The sequence below is a fragment of the Topomyia yanbarensis genome, chromosome 3 (genome assembly GCF_030247195.1).
Source record: "Topomyia yanbarensis strain Yona2022 chromosome 3, ASM3024719v1, whole genome shotgun sequence".
Taxonomy (NCBI): domain Eukaryota; kingdom Metazoa; phylum Arthropoda; class Insecta; order Diptera; family Culicidae; genus Topomyia; species Topomyia yanbarensis.
This window is the reverse complement of record NC_080672.1, coordinates 156,300,265-156,316,311: the sequence shown is the minus strand read 5'-3', so window position 1 is coordinate 156,316,311 and position 16,047 is coordinate 156,300,265. Positions and strand designations below refer to the sequence as shown.

Here is a 16,047-nt window from a genome sequence, read left to right as displayed (position 1 = left end):
TCTTTCAAAGAGCGTCGAAAGTATTCAAGTAATGTAAATTTTAAAAGTCCATGTAAACAAGTCTTAGGTAAACAAGCACACTGAACTGTCAGAAAAGTGAGGTTATACATTTTCATGCAATGCTCTATGTTTTTGACAGGTATATGAATGAATCATTTCAGCATCAGTGATGCCAGGTCTATTCAAACAATAGCTTGCAGTGAAAATATAAAAATCTGCAGATTGCTACAAAAATCTTCAATAAATTTGACATAGAAATGTAGTATGTATATATTTTAAATGATCAAAAATGTTGAAGGCTTGTGTATAAATTGGCTGGCATAGGCTTTGTTCTGCTAAATATTTGTAATCTGCAAAACATATGCAGTGAAAATGCAAAATCTGCATATTTACTAATATATATGCAGATCTGGCATCCTTTTAGTATTCCCCACAGGAAATTCATCCAAATGGTGTAAAAATGCGGGGAAACAAGGCAAGATAGGTATTCAGAATATGGGGTTAAATGAGCAGCTTGCACTATTTTTGATTTTTTCAATAGTTAGAGGTACCAAATCATCGCGGCAATCGGCAGTAACGAATTGGGGATAAAAAAGGAAGCATCCCATCATATAAAATTTTTTGACGAGAAAGGTCTATTGTGCGCAAATTATATTGCGAGCCATTGCTTTGAAAAACTATAAAAAATAAACAATACAACAATAAAAATCAACAAATATGAGAACGATTTTTTGTTCCGCTTCAAAATTAATTTAAATTAATTTAATAAATGATTAAAAACGATTATATAATACTTATTGTTACTTACGTAGTTAAATAACCAGTATTTAAACTGGTATTGCCACGAATCACATTTTCACTGACAGCACGAAACACTAACGGCAACCGTACACTGGGGTACAAATGTACCCCACGCCAGCTTTGACACCTGCTTCTACGAAGGCTATAAGCAAACTGGCTATATCACCTTTTCCTACTCTTACTAGGAACTCTAAATTGAATTATCGTTTGGATTGGAAAATGCCGAATTCTCGTCTTTACATGGCTCCAAACAAGGCGTGGGGTACATTTGTACCCCATAGCAACGTTCTAGGGTTAAAGAAATTCAAACAAAATGCAAATTCAAAAGAAATTCAAACAAAAGGCAAATATATAAAATGTTTATACCCTCTTATAAACAGGAATTCTAGGCTCTGCCTAAAGAACAAGCTATTAATTTAAGAAAAATAAATAAGAAATAAGTAGACCGGCAATGCTCTATGCAGTGCTAATTTGGGCAAGTTGTTATGCTACTGGGAAGAAAACGCTTCAAAAGATTCAGAATAAATATCTGAAAATCATTTTAAAGCGCTCTCCCTGGTTTAGCACAAACGAGTTGCACAGACTCGCAAACATATAAACATTAGAAATTATGACGAACAGTATTATAAGCGATTGTCGACAAAAATGGTTGCAATCACCAATTGCAACGTTTAGCTCTCTTTATAGTTTATAAGATTTGTTTAGCTCCTTATTCACATGACAAGTAGGTTTAAAAATGCCTACTGCAGAAATCACTCAACTGCGAAAGTATATTATATCTTAATAATAATTGACCGAATCATGTAAATAATTGGGATAAAAAGTGGCTGAACACCCAATATACTAAATTAGAAATGTAATGTAAACAGAACAATTTAATCAAATATAAAATAACATATATATAAAAAAACAGCTTCACGGCATGTTTTTCTGTAAAGCTATGCAACTAAATCAGGTAACAAAGTATGCTAAACGATAGAGAAGACTAATACCATGTTCACACTACAGAGTTAAAACATGTTATAATAATTAGCAACAAGAAAAATGTCATCAAGATAGCGTTAAAACACGTTTTAACTCGCAGTGTGAACGTAGTATAAGTTTCCCAAGAAATCTTTGGCAGGTCATCTGCAACAGTGGATGAACCAGTAAAATCTTCGTGTCCCAGAGTATCTAACAAAAAGATCGTTAAAAAACGATTTTAGTGCAGTCATACAGTGTGTCCCACATTTTTACGTTCACCCCGTTTTTTCAGGATAACTTATTTTTCTTTCGAGCAAACTGCACCAAATTTTCAGCGTTTGTTTTGAAACTAAATCAACGATGTTTCTCGAAATTTGGAAGCTCTGGTACGTTTCGTTCGTTTGTTATGGCAGTTTAACCCTTTCATGCCCAACTTTTTTCTAGTGCAAGTAGGGTTTCAGAACTATTTTTCATTTTTCAGTACAATTCTCCTAGAATATTTACAATAGTTCACTTGCGTGGAAAACGTAGCCAAAGACAGTCTAAATTGATAAGTTTTATCAGTTTTTAATAATATTGCATCATAACGAAGATATATGAAAAATTCATTTTCCTCCATCAACGTAAACTGTGCCTGGCAGCACTGCTTCACCGAAATCCAATCAGACTAATTTCAATAACTTCAGTTCTAGACTTGATCCTTGTAACTGTTAATACTCAAATGAAAGGCAATATTCACATTTATTAGCCTTACTTGTTTTTGTGAGCACATCTAGCCTCAATCAAAAGTTATAGCTGTTTAAAAACGTTGTTGTCCACAAACAACATGGGCATGAATGGGTTAAGTAATAAAGTGGTATCCCACATTTATACGTTCACCCTACTATTTTTTTGGATAACATTTTTTACCGACACAAAAACTGCTCCAGATTTTCAGCGTTTATTTTAAAACTTAATCAACGATTTTTCTCGAAGTTTGGTGCATCTTGTTCGTTTGTTAATGCAATGTAAGTGAAAAATGTGTCTCTTATGTATCCGTTCACCCTATTTTCCCAGAATAGAACTTTTTTCATTGAAACTTATTGCAGCAAATTTTCAAAGTTTATTTTAAAGCCTAATTTACGATGTTTCTCAAAATTTTGAAGCTTTGGTGCATTTCGTTCGTTTATTATGGCAGTTTAATTGAAAAAAATTGTTCCTGCATTTATACGTTCAGTAAGAAAAAATATAGTTGTTCCCAAAAAATGCTTTACTCAAGTAAATATCCGGTATTAATCAACACTACGTTTATTAGTCAATCGAATTGCCATCATTTTTGAATACAAGTTTCATTCGCTTTGGCATTTAATTATTACGATTTTCTATATTTCTTACTCTGAGCTTGTTTTAGAATGATTTGATTGCTTTCTTGATCTTTGCAACTGACGAATACTTCTTTGCGTTGTCATACATATCGGAGGTCATTCAAATATCGATTTCTCCGGACGTTATCCCGATTGAAAATGTTTCGAGTGTGATGGTTCGTGATGTATATGAGAACGCGAAGCAGTATTCGTCAGTTGCAAAGTTCAAGAAAGCAACCAAACGCTGAAAATTTGGTGCAGTTTGGTCGAAAGAAAAAAAAGTTATCCTGTAAAAACGGAGTGAACGTATAAATGTGGGACACACTGTATTATACTTCTTATGTTCTGGCTAGATTTAGCATCTTCCCATGTGTTGTTTTGCATGTTTAGAAGCAAATGCATCGAAAGAGCCAAATTCGTCGAACTGTCCGGAGCCAGGTCATACCATGCGAAATTGGGCTCTCGTGATAAGACCAGCCTAAATACTAAGAGCGTGTATCAACCAAAGAAAACCACTAAAATTTTTAGAATAAAAAGAAGCTAAATTGGCTATCCCTGATTTTCGATTGGACTGCACATAACAACGTTTCTATCGACGCTCTTTTTGGAAACGCATTTAACATATCAACGAATAGCATATTTTTAGATTGAGCAGACATACGTCAATTTTGTGAGAAATATTTCTTTTTTTTTGGTTAAATATTTCAAAAGACCTATGTGTATTAGCTGTCCAGATTTTATTGCGAACAAGCCTTAATCTGAAATTGCAAACATTATCGTCCCCTTAACCCCAATATTATTAAGCGACCGGGATCACCCGTTGGATACATATGAGTATACCATACTCAATTTTTCTTTTTAAGCTGTAGGCACACGAGGCGACAGGACACAAGCAGACAAAATATTCGCTATCGATTTTATTCTAGCTATTCCAAAGCGGCAATAGCAACAGCGTTGGAATAGGTAGAACAAAATCAATAGTGAATATTTTTTGTGGCGTGAGTCCTGTCACCTTGTGTGCGAACAGTTTTAAGATGATGCTAAGCTTTTTGAGGTGTTGCTATATTCAGTATAGGGAATGAAGCGATTCCAAACTTTTGATGGGTAGTGTATAGGAGAAATTGCGCTGAAGATAAAAAAAACAATCATGTGAGTTAAATTTTTAGCTTTATTTACAAACCTGCTTTTGAACAAAGCCTCAGTAATGTGTATATAATGATCATTGCAAAATTCCATCTTACACCATCGCAATGATTCAGACATTCAAATAAAAAAACTCGTTCACTTTACTACATTCAGTTGTTTTTTGATTATCACTTTTTCGAGACTATAATTTAACATGCTAGTTTTTCCTAAGATGTTAAAAACTTATATGCAATACCTATGTTTATTTACAGAGCTTTATAACGTTAACATGAGTACATTTATTGTTTTGATTATGGTTTATGTACGCGATTTAAGTGGCATTATCGTAGATAAGATTAAAAGTACCTAGTCGTTTTATTCATTGGCGAGTTGAAAATCATTGACTGCGTTCAGTAATGATTCTTACTAAACTAGTCAGTCAATCAGTCAGATAATTCGAAAATTAGACGGCAATAAATAAATTTTTTTAAGAAAATGGGAAATGTTATAGATTTTTACAATGCAAATTAGATATTTTTGTCATGGAATTTGTACCAGCAATCCAAGAGTGCCATTTTCTATGTAATGGATCAGTACGGAATTTGATCTGATTTCTTCGTCGATGGTGACGATTGTAGATTCTAATCGTTCACTTATCAGTTATCGATTAGTAATTTGAGTTTCCTTTAAGACACAAAAATGTAGAGACGTCTGTCGCCTCCAACAATTCTTACAAATTAATAGGAATCATTGTTTAAGGAGTCAGTGGTTCCGATGCCATGGGCATCAATTTGTGCTTCTAATAAATAAACTTAGCACGCTAACCAATAAATAACGGCTTTATGACGGCTTGCAGTCATCTGTCTTATGTTTGCTTTGCCTAACGGTTAGCAAATCGGTTTCATTTTGGTTTCAATCCGAAAAAGTACAGTAGTGGCTTCCGTAATTTGAACTTCCACCTCAACAAAGTTGAAGGATGGTGCATACTATGTCTAGTATTTCCTATTATCACGAATGTGTGCCCTTTTCCGTCGGACTTTCTTCTCGCATTTCGCCCACCAGGACAGCTTGGTGCAGACCGTTTCTGGCTTGAGAACGAAACACTTGGACTGCACGATATTGAAGAACAGCTTGCCGACCATATTGGCGTCGCTCGAGTCAGCCATTTTGAGGCAGGTACGGAATCTGGTTTGAGTAGAAAAAAGAGATAATTATCTATTAATAAATAGTTTTATCTAATGAAACAATAGTATATAATTTAGAAAGAACCCAAGCTGCCAACTTAAATGAAACCTAAAAAATTAAAATTGAAAAATTGGTACGGCATTAATAAAATTCATTTTTTCTGTTATGTTCAGTGCTTCTTACTTTTCGTGGACAAATAAAATTTTACCTACATTCGCAAAAGTGTGATACATTATTGTTACAGTGTGATTGCTTTCACAAATCGTTGAGAAATTTGTTCACCCGTCTTTTTTCAGATTGCAGATATTTTTATTCCCTTGCTTGCTTCGCCGGCTTGACCCCGTGGCGTACAAGAACAAATTCTCCAAGATTTACCATTCCAACGACAGGAGTAAAACACATCCCACCGCAAGACTAATTTGTCCGCGTTCAAAGCTGCTGGAGCTCCCATCAGGAATTTTGGTGATCTCATAAAACTGCCATTCGCATCACTTTTTACCCCGGATGGCGGAAGAATGATTGCAAAACTTGAAGAACTTTTGCTGCAGCGGAGTTGTCCTCAAGAATCGCAGCTCAAACTGCATCGTGGGTGGGTAGAAAATCCCCATTATGTATTGAATTGATCGACACCATTATTGGCGATTGAATTCGTGGTTAATCGCATTACAGCCGAGCGAGTTTCAGTTTAAATTTGTTCCGATAAATGAAAATGATTTTGTAAATTACTTTATACGTATTACAATCTGCTTGTTACTACAGTCGCAGAGGGAAAGATGTGGCTATATGCATTAGTTGCGAATTGTCTTTCGTCAGCCTAGGAAAGCTCCTGCCAACATCGCAATAAAAATAGCTGTGCTCACGTTGGCAGTATTTTTTCAACCCCTCCAAGAACGGTGTTCTGTTGATGACATTTTTATTGTGCATTTACTCATCATGTTGCGTTTCTGTGTTATGAAACGGTGTTTAACTTAAAAGGTGCAAAGCGGAGTTGAAATAGAACCATTGTCTTGTTTTATGTCTAACCTGTTGTAGTTGAAATCGAAACAACTGAATAAATAGGGGTTTATTCTTCCTGTGAACAGTAGGAATTTCTGTTGAGTGTAATCAGCATTAAGAAAATCTGAACAGTGAATTTCATTTCCTGTTTATGAAGATAGTCTACTCCAGCTGCCAGAATTCAAATTTGAAACGATCGATCCTGCAATATTAAGGCCGTTTAATAATTTAATATGCAGTATTATTGTTGAAGTTAGTGTTGGCGCCCTCTATGCGGTCACATGTGGAACTGAAATTTTCCAACCAAAACATAACTCGTATTATGTGGCATAATTCTCCTGAACATACTATTGAGCTAAACCTAACGGTTATTTCACAAACATGTATAGTTCGTGGGAATCGAGTACTGATACACAACCATGCACTGCTAGGCCCCATAGAAAACTGACTCAGACATCACTTCGTTAAAATTTTAATAACTTCTTTTAACAAATCCGGATTGACTAGCAGTCTTCGACAAAGTTGTAGACAATTAAATTATCTTTCTTATTTTTACTTACGGTGATAATACGATGCATACAGCGCCGCCGGCAAAATGCGAGTTACTGGAATTTCTCCCTGTAAATTGTCGAAAAATCTCATATAAACTTCAGGCACGTTGGTCCGGTAGCTAGACTTGTCCGATTTGCTTCAAATTTGGTGCAAGAACTCCTGGTGGGACTAGGAATCGAATCAGGGGTGGGCCGATTGAGTTTTCAAAATTTCATTATTTTTCTGGGCAGTCTAATGTGTATGCATGTATATGTCAAATAATGTCACTTTTCTCAGAAATGTCTAGGCCCATTCAAACAAAGTTATACTCAAATGAAATGTGCAACATCGCCACAGGCCACTATTAAATTTTATTTGGATCGAAGTTCATGTTCCGGAGTTACGGGTTAAAGAGTTCGGTCACACATTAAATTCCCATATAAACCGGTAATATCTTGACAAAGTCCATGAACAAACATTTATTGCTCTGGAATGGCTGGGTTGATTTTCACAAACTTAGCCTCAAATGAAAGAAATAGTACCTTTACTGCTGTCAAATACGATCGGAGTTATGGTTCCAGAGTTGAAGAGTGCGATCAAACCTAAAATTTCCTGAACCTTTTACCCTTTAGTATTATAATGACGATGGCGGTGAACATGACAAAATTTGCTTGATTATCAGTAAAACACTTACATATAAGTATGTTGATATTACATGTAAAAATATGCCTTCAATTTAACTGTTTTCTTTAGTGGAGTCAATAATGGGTAAATTACCCTATACAATCTAGAACTTGACTATATTCCGATAGTACTTAACCCTTTATAAGGCAGTGGCAACTATATTGCCACCTTTTCGTTTTGTTCATAACGCAGGAATATGAAGTAATAAGTGCTCTAGTCTTATTAAATCTATTTGTTAGTAGTCTGGCAAGTCTTCTAATTGCTTTTTATTGAGCTAGAGTCAAAACATTCAGATTGGTGAAGAGTTTTTTGAAAAAAATGCGGTGATTTCCTTTTGGGCAACAAAATTAGCTCGATTTTGACAAAAATACTCTACACTCTATAAGTTGGTGAGGCAAATTTATAAAAGTAACGATTTTTTATGCGAAAACTTGGTTTATGAGTGGCAAAAAGTACAAAGATAGAAATAAAATGAATTTAAATAGGTGGCAATATAGTTGCCACCGCCCGTTAAAAAACGTCAGTTTTCCTAATGTGTGATGTACTTCAAAAGGGATTGGTGCGAATATGAAGAGAAATCGAACTGGATCAGAAATTCACAGATAAGTAAAGTTGTTTTACTGCTTATTACCTGATTAACAACAATTCAATTGGATTTTGAGAATAAATTGAAACATGAGACCACAGATTACAGACGTACAGTATAGAACGAAATTTATTTAAAAACTGTTATACAGTTTCAAATCGATATAAGTTGAGAGTTGGTATAGACACATTAAAACATAGAGGCAGACCCGTGCGCAAAGTGGGGTGGTAAGGAGGGGGTGTGAAATACATAGTGTTTTAAACTCCGCCAATGTTGCGGCACGCTTAAGGTTGAACAGAGAATGTGCAAAAATCGACAACGAAAAAAGCAGTTTTTTCCACACCAAGTGTTAGATCTTCATAAAAACCAGCAGCAGTACTGTAACAACAGTCTACATAAACTTAATGATTTTTACGAAGATCTAACACACGGTGTGGAAAAAAACTGCTTTTTTCGTTTTCGATTTTGCGCATCCTCTGTCCAAACTTTATATGTCTAGGCATCGTATTGAAAAAACTTATTCATTCGTACAAGGAGTTCTGCAATCTACTAAATAAAAAATTTGATGTTCTTGCATCAGACGCGTTTCTAGTATTGTACCTATGCACATCACTTACTCTTTCAATTCGATCACATTAATATCGAGGCAGCATTTTTTTTAGCGATTTTTTTATGACATTGTCGATGTGAGACTTATAGGTTAATTGGGTTAACTTAGTCAGGCCTAGTATTAGCCGAAGAGATCATCATCTATTTAGTTTTAGCAACATTTAACTTTAATTATTTAAATTTTAACCAACGAGCAAGGGAATGCAAATCTTCGTTCAAATGCGCCACTGCTTCATATATATCCTTAGCTGCAGTGAACAGAACAGTGTCGTCAGCAAACAAATTTAAATCACAAAATCGTAAAACTCGCCTCATGTCATTTATATACATAATAAATAAAATAGGATCTAAGACACTACCTTGCGTCCGATACCAAATCGCTCTAAAGTTCGCAAAAGTAAAGGTCTCGAAATCGTCTCAAAACGGCGCTTCGGATCCAAAAATACAGCAAAAATAGTCTCTTTAACCTCGATTTTTCAATCTATTTTGCTAACACCGGATTCAAAGCGGTTTCGCAAGAGTGTACCTCTCAGTATCCCGACTGCTTCGGAATTATTACTATTCAAATAACTCATCAGCTGGCCCTTAACAACGTCGCCTTCATCGTCATCGTCGATAATTGTATCGTCGTTTTCATCGTCATCGTCGGTTCATCGGTTATCGCGATACATTTTGCGTTACTTTCTCGTTTATTGGGGTTGAAGTTGATGCGGTTAACTTTCAATTGTTTAGAAATAAATAACTATTGAAGGACATGTTGTTGGCAGTAGAAAATCAATAGTTTTGGACATTTTCTATGCACAGGGGGGGGGGGGGGGGTATGACGATGTGTCAAAATGCAATTTTTTGTCAACTTTTCGGGAGAGTTTTATATTGAAGGGAAAGTTATTGGCAGTTGACAATCAATAGTTTTGGACATTTTCAATACACAAGGGGCTCGACGATGTGTCAAAATGGATTTTTTCAACTTTTGAGGAAAGTTTGTTATATTGAAGAAGTTATTGGTAAGTGGAAATCAATAGTTTTGGACATTTTCAATGTACCGTCGGTGCATCAAAATAGATTTTTTTTTCAACTTTTCGCGGACTTTTTATATTGAAGGGCAGGTTGTTGGCAGTTGAAAATCGATAGTTTTGGACATTTTCAATTCACACGAGGATCCAAATTGGCAAAAAGGTGAAAGAAAGTCTTTGAACCACAAAAAACATTTTTAGTTATAGTGTCTTCAGCAAAGTTTATTTATATTTTTTTGCATTTAAAAAGTATTAGTTGGGTGATTAATCCCTCTAAAGCTGAGAAGAAAGTTTTTGCTTATGTTTATGAAAATTGAAAAAACTTTCAAAGTTGTTGAGAATATCTTAAGTATTAACTTCGCTGAAGAGACTATGTGTCTATCTATCGATTTTAATTTACATTTGTGGAGATTTCTTTGATATACCCCTGAAAATTGCTTTTTTCAAAATACTTTTCCTGGTAAGTTTGTAGAATTTCAAAATGTGCTAAGATGTTGTTCAGCATAAGAAAATACAGAATTTTTGTAATGTAAGTTTATTTGTATCTCTTACAACTTAGAAGTTATCGAATGTTTTAGTGCCCAAAAAGCAATATTTTGGTACGGAAGCCGCAAATTTCCGCAGACGAATACCAATACGAATCTGTAAAACAAACACTATAAAATCGTTTGGTGGGCTCTAGCTTACGTTCAAGTCAAATTCGAGTAAATTCCTTCTTTAGCATATTTTTCTTATCTTAGAGATGCAAAATATACAAAAATAATAATATTGTACTGTAAGACCTCCTTAAGGGAATTTTTGGTTAAATGATCAGAACGGGTTATGAGGCTTTGTCGAGGAACTAAAGAAAAATATTTTAACCGCTCCGGTTTATTAAAAAGAAAGAAAAAAAATGTTAGTTCAGGTGTTTGCGTTTCGACTTCGTCTCTTCAGAACCAGAAAAAATATGGGCCGATTTTGCCAATGTCATCGTTTTATCCGCCTATTCGCCAAGGGGCTGATAAAAACGGGTCTTCACTGTACTCAAAAAACGAATAAAACTCTATTATGAGGCCGTACATAAATTACACTACATATTTAAGGGTAAAAGAAGGAAGCATCTTGTTACATAGTGAAAGAAACGGAGGAGGGGGCTAAAAGCTTCCTAACTAGAAAAGGAAATCAAATGTTGGAAATATGTATGTATATTCTCCTTTTTAAAATCCGAAATCTTCTGGTTTAAATTAAAATTGTAATAAAATCTGTTAATCACCACACGACTTAAATGTGTAGTGTAATTTGTGAATGGTCTAATAATAGTGGTTTAGTAGTTTTTTCAATATATGTTTTTGCGTGCTAAAAATTACTAATTGCACAATAGCTCAAAATTTGTTTTCTTCATGGTCAAAACAATTTTGGTCACCTTTTTGCCGCTTGGAAACACTGTGCACCTGGGACTCTTCTGTGCACCAACTTACTCGAAAAGTTGAAAAAATTCAATTTTGACACATCATCGATCCCCTTCTGCGTATTGAAATGTCCAAAATTATTGATTTTCAATTGCCAACAACTTTCCCTGCAACATAATACATTTTCCCGAAAAGTTGAAATAATTTCATTTTGACGCATCGTCAGACCCCGCTGTGCATAGAAAATGTCCAAAACTATTGATTTTCAATTGCCAATAACATGTCCTTCAATAGGTATTTATTTCTAAACAATTGAAAGTTAACCGCATCAACTTCAACTCCAATAAATGGGAAAGTAACGCAAAATGTATCGAGATAACCGATGAACCGATGAAGAACCGATACAATTATCGACGATGACGATGAAGGCGACGATACATTATCGTTAACGGAGTTTCCGATGACGATACATTATCGTTAACGAGTAACGCCGATAAATTATCGTGAAAAATGTATCGCATTAACAACCCTGTGTGCAACATGTTAATGGGGCGGTACTCTTCGGCTTTATCCGTCTCAGTTTGTAGCGATTCATTTACAAGGTCAAACAGATCGTGTCCGATGACATGAAAGCAATCCTGTATCACTTTTGCGTTGACATTATCGATACCAGCCGATTTTCCCAAAGAAAACCAAATATCTGTCAATTGTTCAAAAGTGATTGGGTGAAATCCATCAAATCTACAGTTAATATTAATCGGCTGTGTTATTTCCACGGGTCCACTGATCAGCTCAATACTTTGATTGATCAGTTGCACACTGTTAACGAAATATCTGTTCAATTTTTCAGCTATTATTTGTTCAGATTGTTTTTCTATCCCGTCAAAAGATATGGACTGCGATGAACTAGGTTTAGATTTAACTAAATTCTTTAGGATTTGCAATTACTCTTTTCTATTGTTTTGATGTTGATCGATCTTCCTTTGAATGTAATCACAGTTGGTCTTCTTCAAAGCTCGTGAATAAATATTTCGCGCGTGTGTGTACCCATTCCAAAGACGTTCGCTATTAGTTCTGAAAAATTTCTTGTGCTTCTTATTTCTTTTACGTTTCAAGCGCAAAAGATCTAAAGAGTACCAGCTGTTCGAGTTATTTAAATTAACATACTTTTGAAAAACTATTTGTACACTCTTTTAACACGTTAGTTAGAACAGCTGCCTTGTTGTCCAAATTTCCATTCAATTCCGTAAAATCCAGGCTTCTCGAAACCAGTTGAGACATGGCCTGTTTCGAATATCTTTTCCAGCACTTAATTTTAACTTTATCCTCCTCACGGTTAGGTTCATTCTCCAGCAAAATTGAAATTGTCTCATGGTCTGAAATTTTACAATTTACCTCTACATACGGATTAACCCCATCAAAATTGGAATACACGTGATCTATCAATGTTCTACTGTGTCTGGAAATTCTTGTAAACTCACTAACCGTTTGCTTGAAATTGAAAAACTCAGCCAACTGCTTCAATTGATTCGAATTTTGATCGCTGAGCCAATCAATATTGAAATCGCCTGAAATTACATTAGGTTTTCTTAAATCAACGAAATTCTCCAACCAGTTTTCTGAATTTTAAAACAACAATTAGAAGTTTTAAAGTAACCCGTGCCAAACGAGTCCAATACTTGCAGACGTTTTCTAAATTAAAAAAGGAAAGTGAATAAAGGTAAAAAATACTGCTAATATCATTTTCAATGCATTTTGTTACTTATGGAAGTGTACATTGATTTATTTAAGGGCAGGGTGATGATTCTGATTTCTGAAAAGAAGGTAGAGTCCGTAGCAATCGATGCTATTCATTATAATTAGGCTTTAATATCAGTTTCAGCTATTTAAAAACGAAAAGTTTCTCAAAAGCGGTATTCGAATAAAAAGAAAATGTTCCCGAAACATTGGTAACCAAGATTTTTGGTAGTAGTAATCATGATGATAGCTCTGAGGAAAATGATGAAATTTTAGTTTTGTAAGTTTTAAACCAAAAATGCACTGTGACCAGAACAGTTCGAAAAAAATTAAAATTTTAACTATTTTCAAGGATTGGTCTTTTCAAAAAAGCCATTTTCCTCTCGCTACTTCTCATATGATTAAAATTGCGAAGAGGAAGAAAGGGGGATTTTCTCTGATTCAACTCCAAAGAGCCTTTTGAAAAACAAATAACAGATTTAATAACAATTTTTACGATCCGGATGAAAAAAGTCGTGTCGAAAGATTTCGTTTCTGTTAAAATTGATGGCAAACACGTTCAATTACAGAAAAGATTGCTGCTGGTAAATTTAAAGAAGCTTTACCAGTTATTTAAAGAATCTTACTCGGAAGCAAAATGTAGTTTTTCCAAATTTGCCTCTTGGATCTAAATCGGTAAAAAGCAATGGTGCGGCTTGTTGTAAGTATTGAACTAGATTTCAACAATACTTTACTTTTTACACGATTCAACGGCCAGGATGGAGTCTGTTCTCCGTGACCTTACGTATGTAAAGACACTAGAAATTTCTCAATGAAATTTAGATTTAAAACTGTGGTGCTACTTATATATATATATATATATATATATATATATATATATATATATATATATATATATATATATATATATATATATATATATATATATATATATATATATATATATATATATATATATACATGTATATATATATATATATATATATATATATATATATATATATATATATATATATATATATATATATATATATATATATATATATATATATATATATATATATATATATATATATATATATATCTATATATATATATATATATATATATATATATATATATATATATATATATATATATATATATATATATATATATATATATATATATATATATATATAAGTAGCACCACAGTTTTAAATCTAAATTTCATTGAGAAATTTCTAGTGTCTTTACATACGTAAGGTCACGGAGAACAGACTCCATCCTGGCCGTTGAATCGTGTAAAAAGTAAAGTATTGTTGAAATCTAGTTCAATACTTACAACAAGCCGCACCATTGCTTTTTACCGATTTAGATCCAAGAGGCAAATTTGGAAAAACTACATTTTGCTTCCGAGTAAGATTCTTTAAATAACTGGTAAAGCTTCTTTAAATTTACCAGCAGCAATCTTTTCTGTAATTGAACGTGTTTGCCATCAATTTTAACAGAAACGAAATCTTTCGACACGACTTTTTTCATCCGGATCGTAAAAATTGTTATTAAATCTGTTATTTGTTTTTCAAAAGGCTCTTTGGAGTTGAATCAGAGAAAATCCCCCTTTCTTCCTCTTCGCAATTTTAATCATATGAGAAGTAGCGAGAGGAAAATGGCTTTTTTGAAAAGACCAATCCTTGAAAATAGTTAAAATTTTAATTTTTTTCGAACTGTTCTGGTCACAGTGCATTTTTGGTTTAAAACTTACAAAACTAAAATTTCATCATTTTCCTCAGAGCTATCATCATGATTACTACTACCAAAAATCTTGGTTACCAATGTTTCGGGAACATTTTCTTTTTATTCGAATACCGCTTTTGAGAAACTTTTCGTTTTTAAATAGCTGAAACTGATATTAAAGCCTAATTATAATGAATAGCATCGATTGCTACGGACTCTACCTTCTTTTCAGAAATCAGAATCATCACCCTGCCCTTAAATAAATCAATGTACACTTCCATAAGTAACAAAATGCATTGAAAATGATATTAGCAGTATTTTTTACCTTTATTCACTTTCCTTTTTTAATTTAGAAAACGTCTGCAAGTATTGGACTCGTTTGGCACGGGTTACTTTAAAACTTCTAATTGTTGTTTTAAAATTCAGAAAACTGGTTGGAGAATTTCGTTGATTTAAGAAAACCTAATGTAATTTCAGGCGATTTCAATATTGATTGGCTCAGCGATCAAAATTCGAATCAATTGAAGCAGTTGGCTGAGTTTTTCAATTTCAAGCAAACGGTTAGTGAGTTTACAAGAATTTCCAGACACAGTAGAACATTGATAGATCACGTGTATTCCAATTTTGATGGGGTTAATCCGTATGTAGAGGTAAATTGTAAAATTTCAGACCATGAGACAATTTCAATTTTGCTGGAGAATGAACCTAACCGTGAGGAGGATAAAGTTAAAATTAAGTGCTGGAAAAGATATTCGAAACAGGCCATGTCTCAACTGGTTTCGAGAAGCCTGGATTTTACGGAATTGAATGGAAATTTGGACAACAAGGCAGCTGTTCTAACTAACGTGTTAAAAGAGTGTACAAATAGTTTTTCAAAAGTATGTTAATTTAAATAACTCGAACAGCTGGTACTCTTTAGATCTTTTGCGCTTGAAACGTAAAAGAAATAAGAAGCACAAGAAATTTTTCAGAACTAATAGCGAACGTCTTTGGAATGGGTACACACACGCGCGAAATATTTATTCACGAGCTTTGAAGAAGACCAAATGTGATTACATTCAAAGGAAGATCGATCAACATCAAAACAATAGAAAAGAGTAATTGCAAATCCTAAAGAATTTAGTTAAATCTAAACCTAGTTCATCGCAGTCCATATCTTTTGACGGGATAGAAAAACAATCTGAACAAATAATAGCTGAAAAATTGAACAGATATTTCGTTAACAGTGTGCAACTGATCAATCAAAGTATTGAGCTGATCAGTGGACCCGTGGAAATAACACAGCCGATTAATATTAACTGTAGATTTGATGGATTTCACCCAATCACTTTTGAACAATTGACAGATATTTGGTTTTCTTTGGGAAAATA

General features: G+C 33.9%; 1 protein-coding gene across 4 annotated transcripts in view; it reads right to left on the bottom strand.

The window, feature by feature from the left end:
• Nucleotides 1-4,255: 4,255 nt before the first annotated feature.
• Nucleotides 4,256-16,047, bottom strand: part of LOC131688669 (uncharacterized) — a 72,952-nt gene continuing 61,160 nt past the window's right edge. For all 4 annotated transcript variants that reach the window (XM_058973094.1, XM_058973097.1, XM_058973093.1 and 1 more), the window contains one exon: nucleotides 4,256-5,417. In XM_058973094.1, the coding sequence (XP_058829077.1) occupies nucleotides 5,225-5,417 (193 nt within the window). In that variant the 3' untranslated portion in view covers nucleotides 4,256-5,224. The remainder of the gene's footprint in view (nucleotides 5,418-16,047) is intronic.